This window comes from Cnephaeus nilssonii (genome assembly GCF_951640355.1).
Source record: "Cnephaeus nilssonii genome assembly, chromosome: 3".
Lineage (NCBI taxonomy): Eukaryota > Metazoa > Chordata > Mammalia > Chiroptera > Vespertilionidae > Cnephaeus > Cnephaeus nilssonii.
In genome coordinates, this window is record NC_137074.1 from 8,526,436 (window position 1) to 8,546,071 (window position 19,636).

A 19,636-nucleotide genomic window follows, 5' to 3' on the forward strand; every position below is an offset into this window, starting at 1 on the left:
CTCACAACCACTCCCTCACACACACACACTCACACCCTCCTCCAGACTCTGCCCCACCATGGCCGCATCTGCCCTGTCCGTCTGCTCCAGCAACCTGAGCTACGACAGCCGAGTCTGCCTGCCCGGGTCCTGTGACTCTTGCACGGACTCCTCCTGGCAGGTGGACGACTGTCCAGAGAGCTGTTGTGAGCCCTCCTGCTGTGCCCCCACCTGCTGTGTCCCCAGCTGCTGCGCCCCCACCTGCTGTGCCCCCAGCTGCTGCCAGCCCTCCTGCTGTGTCCCCAGCTGCTGCCAGCCCACCTGCTGTGCCCCCAGCTGCTGTGCCCTGGTCCCCACCCAGACCCTCATCTGCACCCCAGTGAGCTGCATGTCTAGCCCCTGCTGCCAGGTGACCTGTGGATCCAGCCCCTGCCAATCAGCCTGCACCAGCTCCTGCACCAGCTCCTGCACGCCCTCATGCTGCCAGCAGTCTAGCTGCCAGCCCTCCTGCTGCACCTCCTCCCCCTGCCAGCAGGCCTGCTGTGTGCCCGTCTGCTGCACACCCGTCTGCTGCAAGCCCCTGTGCTGTGTGCCCATCTACTCTGGGGCCTCCTCGTGCTGCCAGCCCACCTCCTGCACCTCATCCTGCTGCAGACCCTCCTCCTGCGTGTCCCTCATCTGCCGCCCCGTGTGCAGGCCTGCCTGCTGCGTGTCTGCCTCCTCCTGCTGTGGCCCCACCTCCTCCTGCCAGCCCAGCTGCTGCCGCCCGTCCTCCTGCATGTCCCTGCTCTGCCGCCCCGTGTGCTCCCGCCCAGCCTGCTGTGTCCCCACCTCGGCCCAGACGTCCTGCTGCTGACCAGGCATGTCTCCCCCTCCCCCAGGGCCAGCGGCACTATGGGGCACTGCAGGCTTCACAGCCGCCTTAGGGTCTGTCTCTTAGGGACTCCTGAGGTGCGTGGACAGCCCTTCCTCCTCCAGCCCAGGAGGATGGCCCAGGCCCACTGCTGCACTCCGCCTGGGGCCCCAGGGCTCAGGATGGGGTCCCTGTCCACAGTGCAAGCCTCAGCGGTCTCACCTCCTCAGAAGCTGCTTGGAAAACCTAATAAACTCACCTGCATTTAACCTTAATGCCACTTGGATCTCTTTAGGCCATTTCTGTTCTAATTGCCAGTCAGTCCCCACAGAGGCCGGCCCACCTGCTGTGTCCCTGCCGGACCCCAGCTGCCGGGGCCCTGCTCTGGCCCTGCCTGTGCTGGCCTGGCACCTGGCTCCCATCCCCCAGCACCTGGGCCAGGCCAGGAATGGTGGCCTCGGTGTGGGCAGCCCCCTTCCCAGGAGCCCACAGCGGTCGATCCTCAGGGACTTGGCAGTGGCCAGTCCTGGCACAGTCACCACACTGCCCTGGGCATCTCCCTCCGAAGCCCGCTTAGAGGGGGGCTCCCTGCAGAAGGGCGTGGCAAGACATGGGGTTCAGTGTCTCCCCCACGGAGGTGCGGCAGCCCCTCTGCCCACGCCCGGAGGATTGGGGTCAGGCAAGACTGCGACCTGCTTGCCAAGCCCTCCAGCCCCACCTGCCTCCTCCCCTCTCTGGAGCGTTCTGCTGGGATCACCCAGATCCCCAAGTCTCCTCCCACATAACAACGATAAATAAAGCCAGCTGTCCCCCCTCCCGCTCAGGGCTGCCTGCACCCCTCACCCCTCCAGAGGGGAGCTGCCCCATTTCTCCCCTACTCACCCCTGCACCGCAACACCCTTCCCTTCCCCTCACACACCACGCCGCTGACCCTGCCAACAACTGCTGAGATCAGCCTCTCTCTCGTCCCTTCTCCTGGGGCCCTGTCCCTGCAGAGCTTGGCCCTCCGCCCCAGGAGGTGTCCCTCCTGCCCCTTCACTCTCTGCCCGTCCTGTGCCCATCACCCCCCCCACACACACACACACACACACACACACACACTTCCCTAGGGTATGAGGACTTGGCTCTTTCTCCTGACACACCCCCAAGGCCTCTCCCGGACTCAGGGCACTTACACCTCCAGACAGGAACTTCCTCCAAACTCACCTCTCCCAGTCCACCTACCCCTGCCTCAGAGTGGGACCCCTGCCCAGCCCTCTGGACTCTGCCCCCATCCCCCCACCCCTCACACACACATCCGGTCCTGCCACTGAGCCTGAGGTGCTTCCCATTGGTCTTTGTTCCCCTGCTTGCTAACCGACTCTGGGCAGCCCAAGAGAGGCCGCGTCCCAGCTCTCAGCGCCCCAAGGCTTGCCCGCTGCCAGGCTCTGGGGTGAGACCTCCCCAGCAGAGTCGGTGCTCTGGGGGCTCCCAGTGGCACGTGCACATTCTTCTCTAGAATGCATTTTGGGAAGAAAATGAGCCTTTGTCCAGTAGAAGATGCCGATCCGGGAGAAAGATGATGGTGATAGGTTTGGGAGAAACTGCCATGTAGGGTCCCACATCATCGCAGCCACAGCATGAGCGAAGGGAGCCGCGGGCCGAGATGAGCGGCCCTGTGGGCTCCCACTGCGCTTGGCTGGGCAGGGCCATTTGTCTGTCCTGTGGTCCTGCCCTCACCTGACGTTCTGAGCACGAACAGCGAGGATGGAGGGAAGTCTGCGCCAGAGAAGCAGAGAGAACAGACTGCCTGGGGAGCCCACAGCCACCTCGCAAGCAGCCGCCGGGGAGCTCATTTCCGTAGGCGGCTGCCTGTGAAAGAAGTGTCTGGACGGACGGACAGGGCCTCCTGTCCCCTCAGAATGCTGTGGAAGCCCAGGAAATCAGTGCTTCGAATCTGACTGTAGGGCCCGGTAGTGTGAGCTCGCCATTGGGCCTGAAGCCTCGGCCCCCTGCTGTACATGTTCCCGTCAAACCCACATGCTGGACCAGCAGCAGGATGCGGCCCGGTTCTTCTTCGTGGCAATCGGAGTTGCCTTGCTAAGCACGATGCTGCCATGTGGCCAATAAAACCACAGTAAGACCAGTGGCTTGGTGACGCACCGGGTGAGCATCAAGCACTGAACGTGTTCAAATCACACAGCAGCCCTGGCCGGTTTGGCTCAGCGGACAGAGCATCGGCCTGTGGATTGGATATTCCCGGGCTCAAATATGGTCAAGGGCACATACCTCAGTTGCAGGTTCAATCCCCGGCCCTGGTCAGGGTGCATGCCGGAGGCAACCAATCAATGTGTCTCTCTCACATCAATGTTTCTTTCTATCTTCCCCCCTCTCTTCCACTCTCTCTAAAAAAATAAAAATTAAAATCAATGGATAAATATCATCGGGTGAAGATTAACAAAAATAAATAAATAAATCACACAATGGCCTGGGTACACTGGGACCCCACCTTGTTGAAGAGGAAGCAGGGGCCCACAGTGACCTGCCAAGGTCATACACACCAAATCAGGCAGTGAGAGTGAGGGGTGGGTGGAGCGGGGAGAGACCAGGTGGGGAGGTGAGACATAGAGTGTTTGGCAAAGAATTCTGCCATGGGCCAATCTTGTCCCCAAAGACAGCCTCGTCCTAACACCACACCTGTGCGGAAGGACTCTGCAGACTGACCAGACGCTGCTGACTAAATTAAGAATCTCGCGATGGGACACAGTCCTGGGTCAGCCAGGTTGGCCCCACGGGGCCTCAAAGTGTCCTTCACAGGGAGAGAGACGCCACTTCCTTCTCACACAGACAAGGAGGCGGACACATAACCAGAGGCAGAGCCTGGAGCGCCGGCATCACGGCCACGATATGCCCGGAGCCTCAGCAGCTGGAAGCGGCAGGAAAGACACCCCTGGAGCCTCCTGGGGGGTCCCTGCGACACCTGGGGTCTCAGCCCAGGAAACTGGTGGTCTCCAGAGTCTGAGAGGACCCATGCCAGTCGTTTTAAACCATCAAGTATATGGCCAATTGTTACAGCCCCAGGACACAAAATCAAATGTACGGCCAGCCCTCGCTGAGCGTTGTGGAGAGGTTCTGCAGTTTTAAGGGAAATGACAAATAACAAAGTCAACTTAACCACAGGCACTGAGACAAACAAGAGTTAGGTTCCTACGGCATCTCATCAACATTATAATGAGAAATATCAGTACTTGGGGACCTGCTGCAGATGACAAACTTTGCATGATAAATGTAACTTTCATACTTTCTAAGGATTCTGGTTAAAATGTCGTTGAGCTCAGCTGGTGTGGCTCAGCGGTTGAGCAGAAATCTATGAACCAGGAGGTCACGATCCAATTCCCGGTCAGGGCACATGCCCAGGTTGTGGTATCAATCCTCAGGAGGGGGCGTGCAGGAAGCAGCCAATCAATGATTCTCTCTCATCATTGATGTTTCTATCTCTCTCTCCCTCTCCCTTCCTACATGTGTCTTGACCACCCTGCCCTTGCCCACAGCATAACCCCGCCAGCTTGAGCCACAGGCTGGAGGAAGAACAGCACAAAGCCGCTCATCCCCTGATGCATCTGTCTATCAGGCCACAACCTGAGGCAGGGACAGCTGGCGCCAACCACAGGCAGAACTGGCCACAACCCTCCATCATCTACAGGAACTCGGTGACAATGCAAAAGAAAGGGGACCCCATGCCCCAGAGACAGGCACTCACATGAGGAGCCATTCCTGGGACCCAGAATCCAAGTTACCCTCCCCCATCACCAGGTCCCTGCGATGAGCACTCAGCAGCCCACCCTCTGTCCACCTGCCTCAGCTCCACCCAACCTGGTCTCTCAGGCCACTCAGAAGGCTTGGTCAGGACTGGCCACCCAACCTCAAGCACATGCAGGATTTTACGAGCGGGCCAGCATCTCCTAAGAAAATAAACCAGCCCTAACGAGGGTTCCCCAGGAACAGGCTCCAAACACCAACAAGGAAGGGAGGGCGTGGTGAGCCTCCTGCTGGGGCAACACACAACACAGAGGAGGGGTATAAAAGCTGACAGCCCTGGGCACCTCACACACTCACACTCACACACTCACACCCTCACACCCTCCTCCAGCCTCTGCCCCACCATGGCCGCATCCACCCTGTCCGTCTGCTCCAGCAACCTGAGCTATGGCAGCCGTGCCTGCCTGCCCGGGTCCTGTGACTCTTGCACGGACTCCTCCTGGCAGGTGGACGATTGTCCAGAGAGCTGCTGTGAGCCCTCCTGCTGTGCCCCCACCTGCTGTGCCCCCAGCTGCTGTGTCCCCAGCTGCTGCCAGCCCACCTGCTGTGTCCCCAGCTGCTGCCAGCCCACCTGCTGTGCCCCCAGCTGTTGTGTCCCAGCCCCCTGCCTGACCCTTGTCTGCACCCCAGTGAGCTGCATGCCTAGCCCCTGCTGCCAAGTGACCTGTGGATCCAGCCCCTGCCAGTCAACCTGCACCAGCTCCTGCACCAGCTCCTGCACACCCTCATGCTGCCAGCAGTCTAGCTGCCAGCCCTCCTGCTGCACCTCATCCCCCTGCCAGCAGGCCTGCTGTGTGCCCGTCTGCTGCACACCCGTCTGCTGTAAGCCAGTCTGTTGGAGGCCTGTCTGTTGCAAACCTGTCTGCTGCACACCCATCTGCTGCAAGCCTGTGTGTTCTGGGGCCACCCCCTGCCCAGCCCCTTCGAGCTGCTGCAGACCCTCCTCCTGCGTGTCCCTCATCTGCCGCCCCGTGTGCAGGCCTGCCTGCTGCGTGTCCACCTCCTCCTGCTGTGGCCCCGCCTCCTCCTGCCAGCCCAGCTGCTGCCGCCCGTCCTCCTGCATGTCCCTGCTCTGCCGCCCCGTGTGCTCCCGCCCGGCCTGCTGAGTCCCACCTCAGCCCAGAAGTCCTGCTGCTGACCGAGTACATCCCCGAAGGGCCAGCCCCCACTCTCCTCACAACTGCCTTCAGGATTTAACCCAGCACATGCACTGGGACGTGTCTCAGCAGGAACGCTTGCGAACCTCAGACCCCAACAACCAGGCTGAGCCTGTCTGCAGCCTCCACATCAGGCCCAGATGAAGCTGAGATGACCCTCCCCTACTATTGGGGGTCCCAGGTTGTTTCTGACAGTCCTGGCTCCTGGCCTTTCTCCCATAGCCTTACTGAGGCCCCTGCCTGGTCTCGACCCCCGCACCCCAGGTGCTGTTTGCCCTCCCCTCTTCATACACGTTTCTTGAGCTGAGTGAATAAACTTGCTGTCCTGGCCACCGTTGTCCTCTCTCCGGGCCTAGTTGTGGGGTTTGTCCAGCTTTCCAGATTAACAGAACCCTGGCTTCTGCATCTTTAGACACAAGTCACATTTTGGGAGCTTTCCAACAATGCTGTCTGAGGCCCACCCAGAGCGGTCCCCGGCCCGCACTCCTGTGTCTGCACCTCTGGGCAGCTCTGGGTGGCTGTGCTGCATGTCTGGGATTCAAGTGGCCAACAGCCCCCTGGCCAGCAGGCCCTTGGCAGGAGGACCCTGTTGTCCCTCCCTGATCAGGGTGAGGACCCCAGGGGGCAGGGCCCAAGCTGGCTTCTGGGCCAGGAGGCTGTGGGACCAGGACATTCCTGAGCCAGAGCTGACACAGAGGGTTTCTACAAACAACCAAATTTCTGCGCCTGTCCCTCCACCTCCCCTTGAATATCCTCATTGTATTCAAACGTCCCAAACCTACCCGACTGTGCCCGCGCAGGCCAATGACAACGTCCTTCCCCCGACCCAGGTCCAGCTGGGTGTGGCAGAGGCCACGGGGACCCTTGCCTAGGTCCAGCCTGAGCGTGGCAGAGGTCAGAGGGGAAAGCCAGAGGGCAGCGATTCAAGGGCTCACACTCTGGGGTCCAGGCCGGCTGCCTTTGGAGGGTTTTCCCTCCTTGCCAGTCTGGTTGGGGCCCCCACATTTCCCAAACTTCCCAAGCCCAGCCCTCACTCCTGGACAGAGCCACTTCCTAACTGAGGTCCCCCTGCCTCCATACTCCAGCCAATGCCACCTCCTCGCCCTTGACCCTCCCCTGCTATTGACGTGACACCCTGTCCCACCGAGGAGGCCAAGGAACCCAGCAAAGCACTCTCCAAAGGCGGGCCAACGTGAGTGCCCCCACCCTTAGAGCAGGTTTAAGAGATCATCTGACCTCACGTACTCTCCCCTGGAGAACCTGGTCCAGACCCCCTGCGCTGGGCTGGCTTTTCCAGAGTCACCCACACAAAGTGGGGGTCCTCAGGGAACCTGCCAGTGGAACGAGACTTGGATGGCATGAACTCATGCGGACCAGTGCCCACAGTCCTTCCTCCTGCATTCTGAGGCCGCTTCCCCTGGGGGACCTTGCCCTGCCTGCCCCCACCACTCTCCTGGGGGAACCCTACCCCTCCGTCCTGGGACCCTACTATGAAAGGGGTGGTAAGAAATAAATTTCCCCAGCTGTTATGGGGCCAGAAAATTCCCTGGACTTCTGTCCACTGTAGCCTTTACCAGCCTGCCTCTGGACAACTTCATCTGCACCCTGTCCCCCGGAGACCGTGAACTGGGGACCCCAACCTCCTGTGGGCCTGGACCTCTCTGGGCACTGGAAATCCATAAGACACCTCTTAGGAACAGGTATCCTATATAATCCTATATAATAAAAGCTTAACATGCTAAGTGTCTGACTGTTCATCTGACCGACCGTTCAACTGTTGGACCAGTCGCTATGATGCGCACTGACCACCAGGGGCAGACGCTCTGACTGGTAGGTAAGCTTGCTGCTGGGGTCCAGCTGATCCGGACTGAGCGAGTAGGCCGGACATGCCCTGGAGCCCTCCCGTGGTCCCTCCCCGGCCCCAATCGTGCACCCTCTCACAATCCGGGACCCCTCGGGGGATGCCGGAGAGCCGGTTTTGGCCAGATCCCCGCAGGCCAGGCCATGGGACCCCACCAGTGCATGAATCCATGCACCAGGCCTCTAGTCTATAATAATAAAAGTGTAATATGCTAATTAGACTGGTCGTCCTTCCGGATGACCTTCCAGACAAAGCCAGGGCTGTGAGGGAAGCCCAGGGCCCGGGTGCCAGAGGGAAGCCAGTGCCGGCAGCCGGGGGAAGGAAGGCCTACTCTTGCACGAATTTTGTTCATCGGGCCTCTAGTTTAAATATAATACTCTAGATTTCAAGGGGAGACAATTGTTTGAAAATATAGTTAACAAAATATTTTTGTTGTTATTAATCCTCACCCAAGGATATTTTTCCATTGGTTTGTAGAGAAAGGGGAAGAGAAAGGGGAGAGACAGAGAGAAACATGATGTGAGAGAGACACACCAATTGGTTGCCTCCCAGACACACCCTGACCAGGTCCTGGGCTCCAGCCTGTAAGGAGGTAGTACCTGCCTGCCCTTGACCGGAACCAACCCTGGCAGCATCAGTCCCCAGGATGATGCTTCTCCACTGAGCGAAATCAACTAGGACCCAAAATACTTTTAAAACAAGTACGCAGTGAGGTGGCCTTTTCGTTAAGGTATTAACCAACAAGAGGAAAGGCGGCCTCATGAGGATGGGGGACAGACGTCCCCCCAAATCTACCACAGGGCACAGGATGCGGGTGCCAGTCCCAGGTGCCTCCGCCAACGCGCACACCCGCACATCCCTGCAGGGCTGCTGCGAATGGGTTGGAGTCATGACGACAAAGGTGCAGTAGTTCCTACCCCAGTTCACGGCCCTGAATTCCACCCCCCACCCCGCGACCCGGACCGAGCCCCGCGGAGTCGGAGTCCGGAAAGCCGCCCTGACCGAGGCCCCCTGGTTTAACCAGAAACAGCCGGAGAAGCCGCCGCCTGCGCGCGGTTCCGCTCCGCTCTGCGGGACGCCGGCAGCGGCCTGCCCCCCACGGGTGACCTTCCCTGGGTGCCCCGGCTCGGCCCCGACCCCGCGTGCGCGACTCGCTGACTCCCAGGAAGGCGATGACCCAGCGCAGGGGTCCCCGCGCGCCCGCCCCAGCAGCGTTCCCACCGGCTGCTCCGTCTCCAGCCGCTGCTCACACGCCGCGCCAGGGGGCGCTGTGGAGCTGCATCCGAGCCTGGGGAGCCCCTACCCACCTCCACGCGCGACACCCGCGTCAGGGCGCCGTTCAAGCCGCGGGAGGAAGAGCATGGAACGAGTTTTATCTCCTGGGTGGATATGCTCTGGGTTTTTCTTTCTCAGCGGCGCACGCACGTGCACACTCACACGCACACACCGCCTGCCCCTCTGCATAGCACGACACCCTCCGTCCCCCGCGCTCCCCTCGGACCCAGCCCGGCCCGCAGACCCGACCGCGGGCCACCTCCACCCCACCCTCTCCCGCCCAAAGCGGGCAGCTCCCGACTCCAGGTCGCCCCGCCTCCCCCTTCTGTCGCCAACAACCCCAGCTGCAGCGGAGGGGGCTCCCGGGCTGCAAGCCGACCCTGGAGTCACCTGGGCAGCGAGGTTGGCATTCCCCTCCCCCCCACCACCACCCCCAATGGCAGGTAAGTGCGCCTGACATTGCCCGAGATGCTCCTTAGATTGGATTCTTCTGAGACCAACCGCCACGCACCCCCCCACCCCAAATCTCCACCGCAGGGCAAAGGTTAACAGAGTCTCTGCGAGGGAAGGGAGGGGCTCTAACGGCCAGAGCCCGCATTCGGGGTGCTCCTGCAATCGGAGATGCGGGGTTGGGGTGCGGAGGGTGATAGCCAAGCATCCTGTCCCATCTTCCTACCCCCCCCCCCCCCCCAGACTTGGATGAGAAGGGTAGTGGGCGCCTCCTGCCCCAACATGGAGTTCTCTAAGCCTGGGGCTCAGAATCCACCTGGGAGGATGGGGCGGGGGAGAGGGGGTGCAGAGGGGACGGGGAAATGGGGTGGTCCATCAGGAAACCGGTCCAGACCCGAAGCATGCGCCTTGACTGTGGAAAAAGACTGCCGGGAAATCCATGATTTACTTTTAAAGATGGAAACCACAGAATCAGCGGTTCTGATCTTTAAGAGGTTCCATTAGAAAAAAAAAGAATATTCTTTGTTTCCCGATTTCTGTGCAGACAAATGATTGAAAAATACCCCTGTCCTAACAGCTGAGACTGTTTTAAAGGAAAACAGGTGTCAGGGTGACAGGGCGCCCTGGTGTAAGGCCGGCCTCCTCTGTGCCTGGGGAGAGGGGATGGGTGTCCCTCAGACTTGTGTTTGGAGACCAGGGGAGGGCTGTGCTGGGGTCTCCTCCAGAGTGCAGGTCGCAGAACCTGTCCTGATGGGGTGGGAGTTGTCATTCATTTAATGTCACGTATGAACTTTGGCTAAAAGGGACAGACGCGAAAAGCGTTAGCGCTACAGGTGTTGGGACTGGCTTGTCCCTGATTGCCAGCCACTCCGGGGCCCAGCAGAACTGTCAGCCTCCTCCCGCTCCATGGCCTCCGGCCTCCGGGAATCACCCACTGAAGCACCACCGACCGCAGAGCTCCTGGTAACTAAGTCCAAGGACAAAGTCCCTGAAAGGATTCGGCACTCCCCAACCCTGCTCACTGCCCCAGCTGCAAAGGGGCCCAAATGCCCACTGCCGCCCAGCCAGCTGGCTTTAAAATGCAAATCTGTTCCCAGCATTCCCTAGGTACTTCTCCGTCTCCAAGGCTGCAGGGCACGCCAGGCCTGACCACTACCCACTCCTGCATTCAGCCCACCCTGGGGTCCCTGCCGAGAGCCTTGGCCATGTGGCTCCCCTGGGTTCTCCTGGCCTCCTGCCCGGGGGGGCCACAGCTGTTGGCTCTGCACAGTTGCAGTTTGATGGAGGGGTAAGTCCCCAGCCCTTGGGACACACTGCCTTCTGCTGTGACCCAGCGGCAGGCACAGCCGCCATCCTTGCCTAGGTATTGGACAAATGAAGGAGGGAAGGGGGGCGGGGCGTAGATGGGTGCCATGCGGATTAGGCCCTGAGTCCTGGGTGAGGACCCACCTCTGACTGGTTCCAGGTGACAGACGACACTCACAGACACAACCCAGAAGGTGGGACACGGTTCTCCTGACTTCCCATCCCCATCAGATACCCCACTTTACCCCTTTCTCTGCCCAGCTCCCCTAAGCCTGTCAGTGACCCCGATGCATTGGGTCAAGCTGTCCCCCAGAATTATGGCTCCCACAGAACTCTCCACCATGGCCGCCTGCCTGGCTGGGACAAGCTGAGTTGGGATGGACAGCAGGGACTTTCCATCAGCACCACCTGGCCCCCACCCAGGACCACTGCCCCTTCCCTGATGGAGAGCCCCCCTGGTGTCTCCCCGAAGGACACCCACACATATGTCATGCAGCTGGAACCACAGGCCTTTTATAGGAGCCCAGTGGATCTTCGCGATCCCTATCTCAGCTTCTCTATTCCAAGGCAACTGGCCCCTGCTGAGGGGTGCAAGCCTCAGGGCACAGCCTGGCTCCAGGGTCAGGGAGGCCAATAGCACGAGAGGCATCTTGGCCCAGAATCCTGCCGGCCACACTCAACCCAGGGAGCCCACCCAGCACCCCGGCACGCCCTGAGCCCCAGCTGCTGGCTCCAGAGCCCCTTCCACCCTCTCATCCTGAGGCCGGTCCAGTGGCTGCACCTCCCACCATGCCCCTGGCCCCTGGGGGCTTGTTCGTGCTGACCAACTGCTGGGTCCTCTCAGGCTTGGCTGAGACTGAGACTTGACCACCAGACAAACTGTGCAGAGGGGCCAGCCAGTCCCCCAGGCCCCACACCTCTGCAGAGGGTCCCAGCCACACCGCCTTCCCCTAGGACAGTGGTCGGCAAACCGCGGCTCGCGAGCCACATGCGGCTCTTTGGCCCCTTGAGTGTGGCTCTTCCACAAAATACCACGGCCTGGGTGAGTCTATTTTGAAGAAGTGGCGTTAGAAGTTTAAGTTTAAAACATTTGGCTCTCAAAAGAAATTCCAATCGTTGTACTGTTGATATTTGGCTCTGTTTGCCCACCACTGCCCTAGGAGGTGTCCATCGCCATGAGCTTGCCCAAAAAGGGCCTTGGTGACCTGCTGCTGGTCAGTGTGCTAATCAGTTGGGGCGCTGCTGGTCAGTCCATACCTGAATGGTCCTGGCCAGTTTCCCAGGGACCCCTGCCTGCTCCCCTGCCCAGACCCCATGCCCCCTTTAACTGGGACACAGCTCCTGCAGTCCCAACCCTCCGAAAGCCAGCTGAAGAGGCCTGCTTCCTGTCCAGACAAGGCCCTCCCTCCCCACCCCGGGCCTCCTGCACTGCCCCTCCCCGTACCTCCCAAAGCCATACAGACACCAGGTCCCACTGAGCCACGGTCCCCTGTGCTCCCCGCTCCTGGGCCACTCCAGCCTCCGCATTTGCCCAGACTTCCCGAGGTGCGTTTATCTCCCCTCTGCTGCCCACTGCCCGGGGACACCTGAAAATCCTAGTCTGGACGTCCCCCACAGCCCTGCAGTGACCTTAAGCAACCTGATACTAGGGAGCGAGTGTGACCAGGACAGAGAGATGGCACAGTGGTGGCAAGCAGAGCGGCCTTCTCCCAGCACAGCACCCTCCAGCCTTCACTGCTGTCCTGTGACCCGCACGTCAGCCACCAGCCACCCCTCCACCCTGGACAGAGTCGGGGCCAGGACTTCAGATCCCGGGTACCGCAGCCGAGGCCCCGGCATTTCCCATGCACGCGATGACAGGTCCGTGAACAAAGCCCAGAGGAAAGTGGAGTCCAGCCCCTACACACGCACACACACAACCCTGCAGGTAACTCGTGTGCTTTGCAAAACTGAAGGCAATCAAAGCGGTGTTTTTAACTCTCTGAGCTCCCGGCTCGCCTTTCTACAAGTGTCTTGGGAGTGTTCCAAATGTAGTTCAATACTATTTCGTGACTTTTATCTTTCCTCTCTCGATTGTGGTATTTAGAACTGGGTCATCTTTTAACTATTCGCAGTGTACCTGCAGGGGAGAGGGGGCGGGCTTTATAAATAGCCTGTATTATTAGGGTGCAGGTTGATTCTGTTCCCAGCGCTGCAGGGAGCGTGAAGGTACATGTCAGTGACTCATCCCCACCGGGACACTGCCGCGAACTCAGGGCGGCACGGCCCCTGCGCGGCACGGGGTCCTTCGGGGGCTGCTGGGACCCCGCGTGCTGCTCCCTGTGCCAGGGAGGGAGTTGGGCCTCCCGTCACTTGAAGCCAGGGGACTTCTCCCAGGTTGACCTGGCTCCTGCATGATTTTCAAATCTGGTGCCCAAGACAGTAAAGGAGGCAGGTGCAGCCCCCTACTCAGGTGCCCCTACACCCCACGCAGCGGCTGCCTCAGGACCCCACGGGCTGCTCACCTCCCGCTCGGGGGCGCTGGCTGTTTAGGGTGGGGGCTGGGGACCTTAACAGACACCCCCACCCGTGCCAGTCAGTGCTCCAACTTAGATCATCAGCAGGCACCTCCTGGTCTCCTCATTGGGAACCAAGTGCCATCAGAGCGAAGAGCCATGACATGGAGGGGCTTCGCTGATCCCAGGGAACCAGGGATGAATAATTTTCAAATAAAACCAGAACCCCACAGCAACCCCTCTCGGCGACTCCCTGCGACACCCAATTGCCACGGCCGTGAGGCCACACGTGCCTACATCACTCGCTCATGGTCCAGCAACCGGCTTTCTGGCTACCAGGCCTCGTTTCCCTGTTACTTTGCTTTTTTAAAATTATTATTTTTTAATCTCTTGGTAGATAATCCAGGAAGGTATGGTGGTGTCATGGTCATTAGCAAGTCCACTCGGCCTTTCGGAAAAGAAGGGAGCATCATTTGCCCACCCCTCACCCCTGTTTCGCCCACCCGGCCGCCCTGGTGAGCTGGCCAGTGGAGCCCCGGTCTGATGGAGATCCCCCCAAAAGGTGTGTTTGGGGCTGTTCCCATCTTCCTCACTCCTCATGGGACAGAACTACCAGGCTGGGGGGCGGCCCTGCGCTTCGCTGAGCGCCCGCCTGGGTCCTCCGCCTCCCTCGAGAGCTTCATTCCTGAAGCAGGTGGAAGGCCGGCCCCCAGGAGGGCAAGCAGGTAAATACATGTGAAGGGCCTCCGATGGCGGCTGCCTAGCGCTTTGAACAGAGTCCCCACCCTGTTCGCAGTTAAAGGCCGCGTTTCTATTGTGATCGCCTCCCTGCTCCCTTTCATCTTCTCCACCTCTGCCCGTCCCACCTCCACCTGTCCGAGGGCACCAGGGACCCGGAATCGCCTTAGGAAGTGGCATTTAGTGCCTAGCAACACCCTCCCGGCTCCCAGGGCAGCAGCCCCCTTACCTGTGCAGGGCTCCCACCGCCGGCCACCTCGGCCCGGAGTCACCAGGGGCAGGAGCACGGCACACAGCGTCAGCAGGATAGACATGAGGGGTCTGGGGCCCAAGCTCCATCCAGGGCTCGCACCTGGCCCAAGGGGAGGCAGCTGCTCCTCAGACACCTGGGTCAGCCCCTTGCACGGGGGGCCCCTGGCCGTCACTGGGATGGCCACATGCCAGGGCCTGTGGCAGGGACAGAGGTGGCCCTGGCGGCAGCCCGCGTCTGGCAGCTCCGCCAGGGAGGCAGGTGGTGCTGGCAGGTCGGGGCTGCAGCCGCCCGCTGTCTAGCTCCTCATTTCCGCATGGGCTCGGGGGCTGCGGTGCAGGTGACAGCTGATAACATCTCCGCACGGGCCGCCTCGATTAGTCATTGGCAAAGCACATTTTTCCCGAAGGAAAGACAGAAATAGATCGTCCAGGGGAGAGCTGAGAGCAAACCAGAAAAACCCAGAGAACCAGTTTTCCTCGCAGGGAGAGCTCGGCCACCAGCTGGGGGGCGCCCGGCAGATCCCCGAGGGCGCTGGCTGGCTGGGCTCCGCTGCAGGTGCCCCGCGGTGCTGGGGTCCGGACGACAGGCCCCCACGCTCTCCGGGGCCCCAGTCCCAGGTCCCCGCGCTCTGCTGGGTCCCCCGGTGGCAGCGGCAGGTCCCCACTCTCGGCAGTGGACGTCCCCCTTTTATCTGGTGCCCGGCCCTCCGGAGGGTGTGTGGGTTTGTCAACTGTTGGGTTTCAGGAATTTCCCTCCGGAGGGAAGTCAGTCCTTCAAGGGAACAGCTAATGAGAAGAGAGTCGCCCGGGGGAGGGGAGTGAGCACGTGCGTGTGCAGCGGGCGGTTCGCATCTTCAAGGCCCAGGGTCACTCCAGTCTGACCTCTCAAAACCGCAGCTGACGTGAAGTGCCGCTCCAGGCCGACAGCCCTGAAGTGTGGCTAGTCTTTGAAAAACAGCCCGCCCGCCTGCCCCTCCCAGCAGCTCAGGGACAGGCTGGGAGGGAGTTCCCAGAGGTTGGCAAGGGGCTTATGCCCTTGTAGGAGACCCTGGCATCCCAGTCCCGCACTGGCAGCTGCCCCTGGGTCAGTGGGACCCCTCTCAGCGGCCCCTGAAATGCAGGTTGCAGTGTGAGCCCCAAGCTCCCCTGGGGAACCCCAGCTCCAGGTCTGGGCAGAGGCTGTTCAGGACACAGGTGTTTGTGAAAAGCACACACCCTGGGGTTGGGGCTTGCTGGAGGGTGGAGACAGAGGCAGAGACCAGGAGAGAGACAGGCAGGGAGGGAGGGAGGGAGAGTGAGTGTCACAGGCTCTTTCCGTAAAGCAACCTCTGTGCCTGGAGAGAGTCTCTCTCTCTCTCTCTCTCTCTCTCTCTCTCTCTCTCTCTCTCTCTCGTTCTCTGTCAATATACACTGAGTGGCCAGATTATTATGATCTCTGAACGCATAATAATCTGGCCACTCAGTGTGTGTGTGTGTGTGTGTGTGTATATATATATATATATATATATATATATATATATATATATATATATTAGAGGCCCGGTGCATGAATTCATGCCTGAGTGGGGTCCGGCCAAACTGGCCAGGGGTGGGGACATGGGCGGTTGGCCGGCCTGCCTGCTGGTCGAATTCCTGGTCGAGGGGACAATTTGCATATTAGCCTTTTATTATATAGGATATACGCTGAGTGGCCAGATTATTATGCGTTCAGAGATCATAATAATCCTGCCACTCAGTGTATAGATAGATGATAGATGCGTGTGTGTGTGTGTGTGTGTGTGTGTGTATTCAACAGATACTAAGAGACGGTTTTCGTCCTGGTCATATGGTCACATGGTCTCAGTTATCTGGGGTCATGTGAAGAAAACCTGGAAGTGGCTCTTATTACACAGAACCCCATTCCCAGCCCCAGGTGAACCCTTGAGTCGGTCCTCCCTCCCTTCCACCTCAGGACCCACAGGCCTGGCCGGCACACAGTGTGGGGACAAAGGCTTTCTGACCCTCTGGATCTTAGGAGCTGTGAAACGTCACACTCCCAGTAACTATCATTATAACCATTATCTGATCGAAGGAAGGACATAGCCCTCCATATGTGAAAGGCTGATCTTTGGGGAAAAGGCAGGTGTGTAAATTGGATAATCAAGCTTTCCTCTTTTCTTTCCCAATTGATGAGAACTTTGGGGGTCACAGTGGCCCTGGGTGGGGCAGGAACAGGTCAGGAGGGCAGGGGACTTCCCACAGGATGGGAGATGCCACTTGTGCAGGCCACAAACCCAGGCCCCGTCACTGTGACGCCTGTCAACCTCGCCAGGTGACCCTTGACCTCTGGTCCCAAGTCTCTCACTAACCTTTAATTGGTTGATAAAAATGAGATCATGTGTCATCTTTTAACTACCAGATTTGAAGCATCAGAATTGTGGTGCCTTGAACCCTCCCAGGAAAGGTTTACTCTGTTACATCCGACCCAGTAATGCCAGTAATGCTCTTGATGACAAACGGGGTAATTAGTGGGATCTCGTTCCTATTTTAAAATGCTAACGTACGTGCCTGAACGCAGAAAAGTGCTCAGAATTGCCTTCTGTAGACTGGGCCCCGTATGGCCCTGGACAAGTCACTGAAATGCTCTGAATGTTGATCCCGCATCTGTGAGACGTGCCTGGTGCGGGGACCTGCCTGGGAGGGAGAGCCTGTAAATCAAGTGATGGGTGCTGCCTCCATAAAGCAGCATTTCTGCAGACACATGGCCAGCACGCGGGCTCTGAGATGCCCAGTGAGAACAGGAGACTCCGTGTGGGATTCCTCCAGGTCCCCTCCCTGGGGACACACCAGCACAGCCACTGGATGAAGGGTCGGAGGCCCTGGCAACAAAGAACGCGCTTCAAGTTCCCTGCCCGTTTTCTCCACGCTGAGTTCACTGCCCCGGGCCACACACGGAGGCCCCAGGAAGCCACCAGCCAGCCCAGGTATAAAGAGCAGAGCCGGGCCCTGCCATGACTGCTCAGACCTTCCGTGGTCGGGCGTCACCCCCAGGAAGCAGGCTGGCTACATCTCCTATTGGGAGCCAGACACAGCCCCAGCAGCCCCCCGAAATCAGGCCCGAAGACCAGCCCACCCTGATCCGCCAGCTGCCTTCCCATGAGACAATAGGAGATCTCCCCCAGCACAGCCTGCTGGGCTCCACTGAAGGCCTGTCGCTCTCCCCTCGTTCTGCTCACTGGTGGAGAGGAGGGCCACGCTGCCTCTGCTGGGACAGGGCTATTTACCCACGTGGATGCGCGTGCACCACAGGCGCTCGGCCAGGGCTTCCTTATGGCGCGACCCCTGAGAGCATCACCGTGGGGCCGATGGTGTCCGTTAGTGTGTCCCCGTCTCCTCGGGGGCTGTTCAACATAATCCCAACCAGGGAATGGAGCTTTCTCTGGGAAAATGAGATGAAGTGACAGGTAAAGGAGCAATTTGAAATGATAACTCCATGTTACAAAAATAAGATGCTAATACCATGCAATCCCCCCCCCAGTGTGGGGTTATATGAAGTTAACCTGTCGCTTATGTAGAATACTGGGGGGGGGGGGGGGGGGAGAGAGCACGTGATATGTGACCACGGGTCTAGATAGACTAGAATAGGTGGCAGGCTTAGACGGCGAGCAATGGCCACCTCCCTGGGCTCCCACCTGGCCCCCAGCGTGGGTCCATCAGTCGCTGACACCTGGAGGGGCGCATGTGAGGCCCGGCGTCTCCAGGAGACGCAGGTTAGAACTCCACTTTGAAAGTGATTTCATGAGAGAGGTCTCGTGAGGTTACTGAATAAGAGAATAAGACTTGATTTTTCCTGTCCCCAGAAGATTTCTTCAGATCAGCAGGCCATTAACGCTTTGTCTGCTGAACGGTTGCTGCAAACATTTCATCCCTATCACCTCTTTTTTGATGCTATGGTTTAATTGCTTTTTTTTTTTTTTTTAAGGAATGCTTTTTGGAGCTTTTGTCTTTTGCCAGGTATTTTAAGCTTTTATTTAGTCAGTAACATTTTCTTAAGACGTATGGATCTTAAAATACAATTTTTAAATGTCTCCAGGGTCTTGTTGTGTTTATGTTTCACTCTCCATTCCGTCTGGAGTGTGGGCATGAACATGGGCCATGCAGGGAGTGGGACTCTGTGTCCAGAAGCTGTTATGCACCATTTGTTAAATGCCTCTCCTTCCCCGCCACCTGGAAATGTCACATGTAGGATGGATTAGGCTCCTACCTACACGTGGGTCCAGTCCATTAACCTCTGTTTTAAAATCCTTTGGTCTCTTTCCTTTGCCAGCATATTATCTCAATAACAGTCTTTATAGTAAGTGTTCAGACCTACAGATAAAGGACATATGCATTAGCCTTCTCTTTGCACAAATGTATTAGCAATTCTCACATGGTCTCTCTTCCATATGAACTTTAAAAATTATTGGTTCTCATCTTCACCTCCCAAACCAAAATCAAACAAACAATAAAAAACATTATAGGAATACCCATTGGCATGGTATAAGTTTGTAGATCACTTTCGGAATAATGAACATTTTTATGATACAACATCTTCCGACTCAGTAACACATAATCTGTTTATATCCATCTTGAATTAAGGTCATCAAAAAAATTTTAGTGTTATTCCTGTAAATATCCTATAAACTTACTTATATACTATTAGAGGCCCGGTGCACATTTATGCACTGCGGGGGGGGGGGGGGGGGCTCCCCCTCAGCCCGGCCTGAGCCCTCTCACAGTCTGGGACCCCTCAGGGGATATCTGCCTGCAAGTGGGCCTAAGCCAGCAGGCAGACATCCCCCAGGGGTCCTTAGAGCTGCCACAGAGGCCGGAGAGGCTCCCACCACCACCGCTGCGCTCGCCAGCCATGAGCCTGGCTTCTGGCTGAGTGGCACCCCCCACCCCCCACCCCCCAGCCCCCATCCCCCACCCCTGTGAGAGCGCACTGACCACCAGGGGGCAGCTCCTGCATTGAGCGTCTGCCCCCTGGTGGTCAGTGCGTGTCATAGTGACCGGTCGTTCCGCCGTTTGGTCGATTTGCATATTAGGGTTTTATTATATAGGATATTCTCATACAGCGTGTGTTTCCAAGCTCTCTGTTCTGTTCCACTTCTCCCTGTAACTCTGTCCATTATTGCACCATAAATTCTGGTGCCGTATTGTTAGATGCATATATTTTTGTGACCGTTATATGCTCCTGAGTTTTTTTCTTTCCTGGCTGGTATAGAACATTCCTCTTTTTCCCCAAGGTCTTATATTTCTACGAGTTTGTTGAACGTGTTTTGCTGCTTTGGTTGGGGTGCCTTTTTCTTTTGTATCATTACAAAAACTCCATCTCTGTCTTGCTGCCCAGTGTTGGTGCTCTTTCTAATCTGGGCGGATCACTCAATGTCGCAGAAATTGACTTGCTCCCTGAAGATAGCATAGCAATAAAAGATAAAGGTGGCCGGAGCCG

General features: G+C 58.3%; 2 protein-coding genes across 2 annotated transcripts in view; one reads left to right on the plus strand and one right to left on the minus strand.

The window, feature by feature from the left end:
- TSPEAR (thrombospondin type laminin G domain and EAR repeats) overlaps nt 1–14,666 on the minus strand; it is a 116,854-nt gene extending 102,188 nt beyond the window's left edge. Inside the window, exon 1 of the mRNA XM_079767161.1 lies at nt 14,141–14,666. Within this exon, the coding sequence (XP_079623287.1) occupies nt 14,141–14,225 (85 nt within the window). The 5' untranslated portion in view covers nt 14,226–14,666. The remainder of the gene's footprint in view (nt 1–14,140) is intronic.
- Nucleotides 59–5,736, plus strand: LOC307097161 (uncharacterized protein; the record flags this gene model as incomplete). Its single annotated transcript, XM_079767162.1, has 2 exons — nt 59–594; nt 5,343–5,736. 2 exons carry the CDS (start codon nt 59–61, stop codon nt 5,734–5,736), a joined length of 930 nt encoding a protein of 309 aa, XP_079623288.1.
- Nucleotides 14,667–19,636: the final 4,970 nt, after the last annotated feature.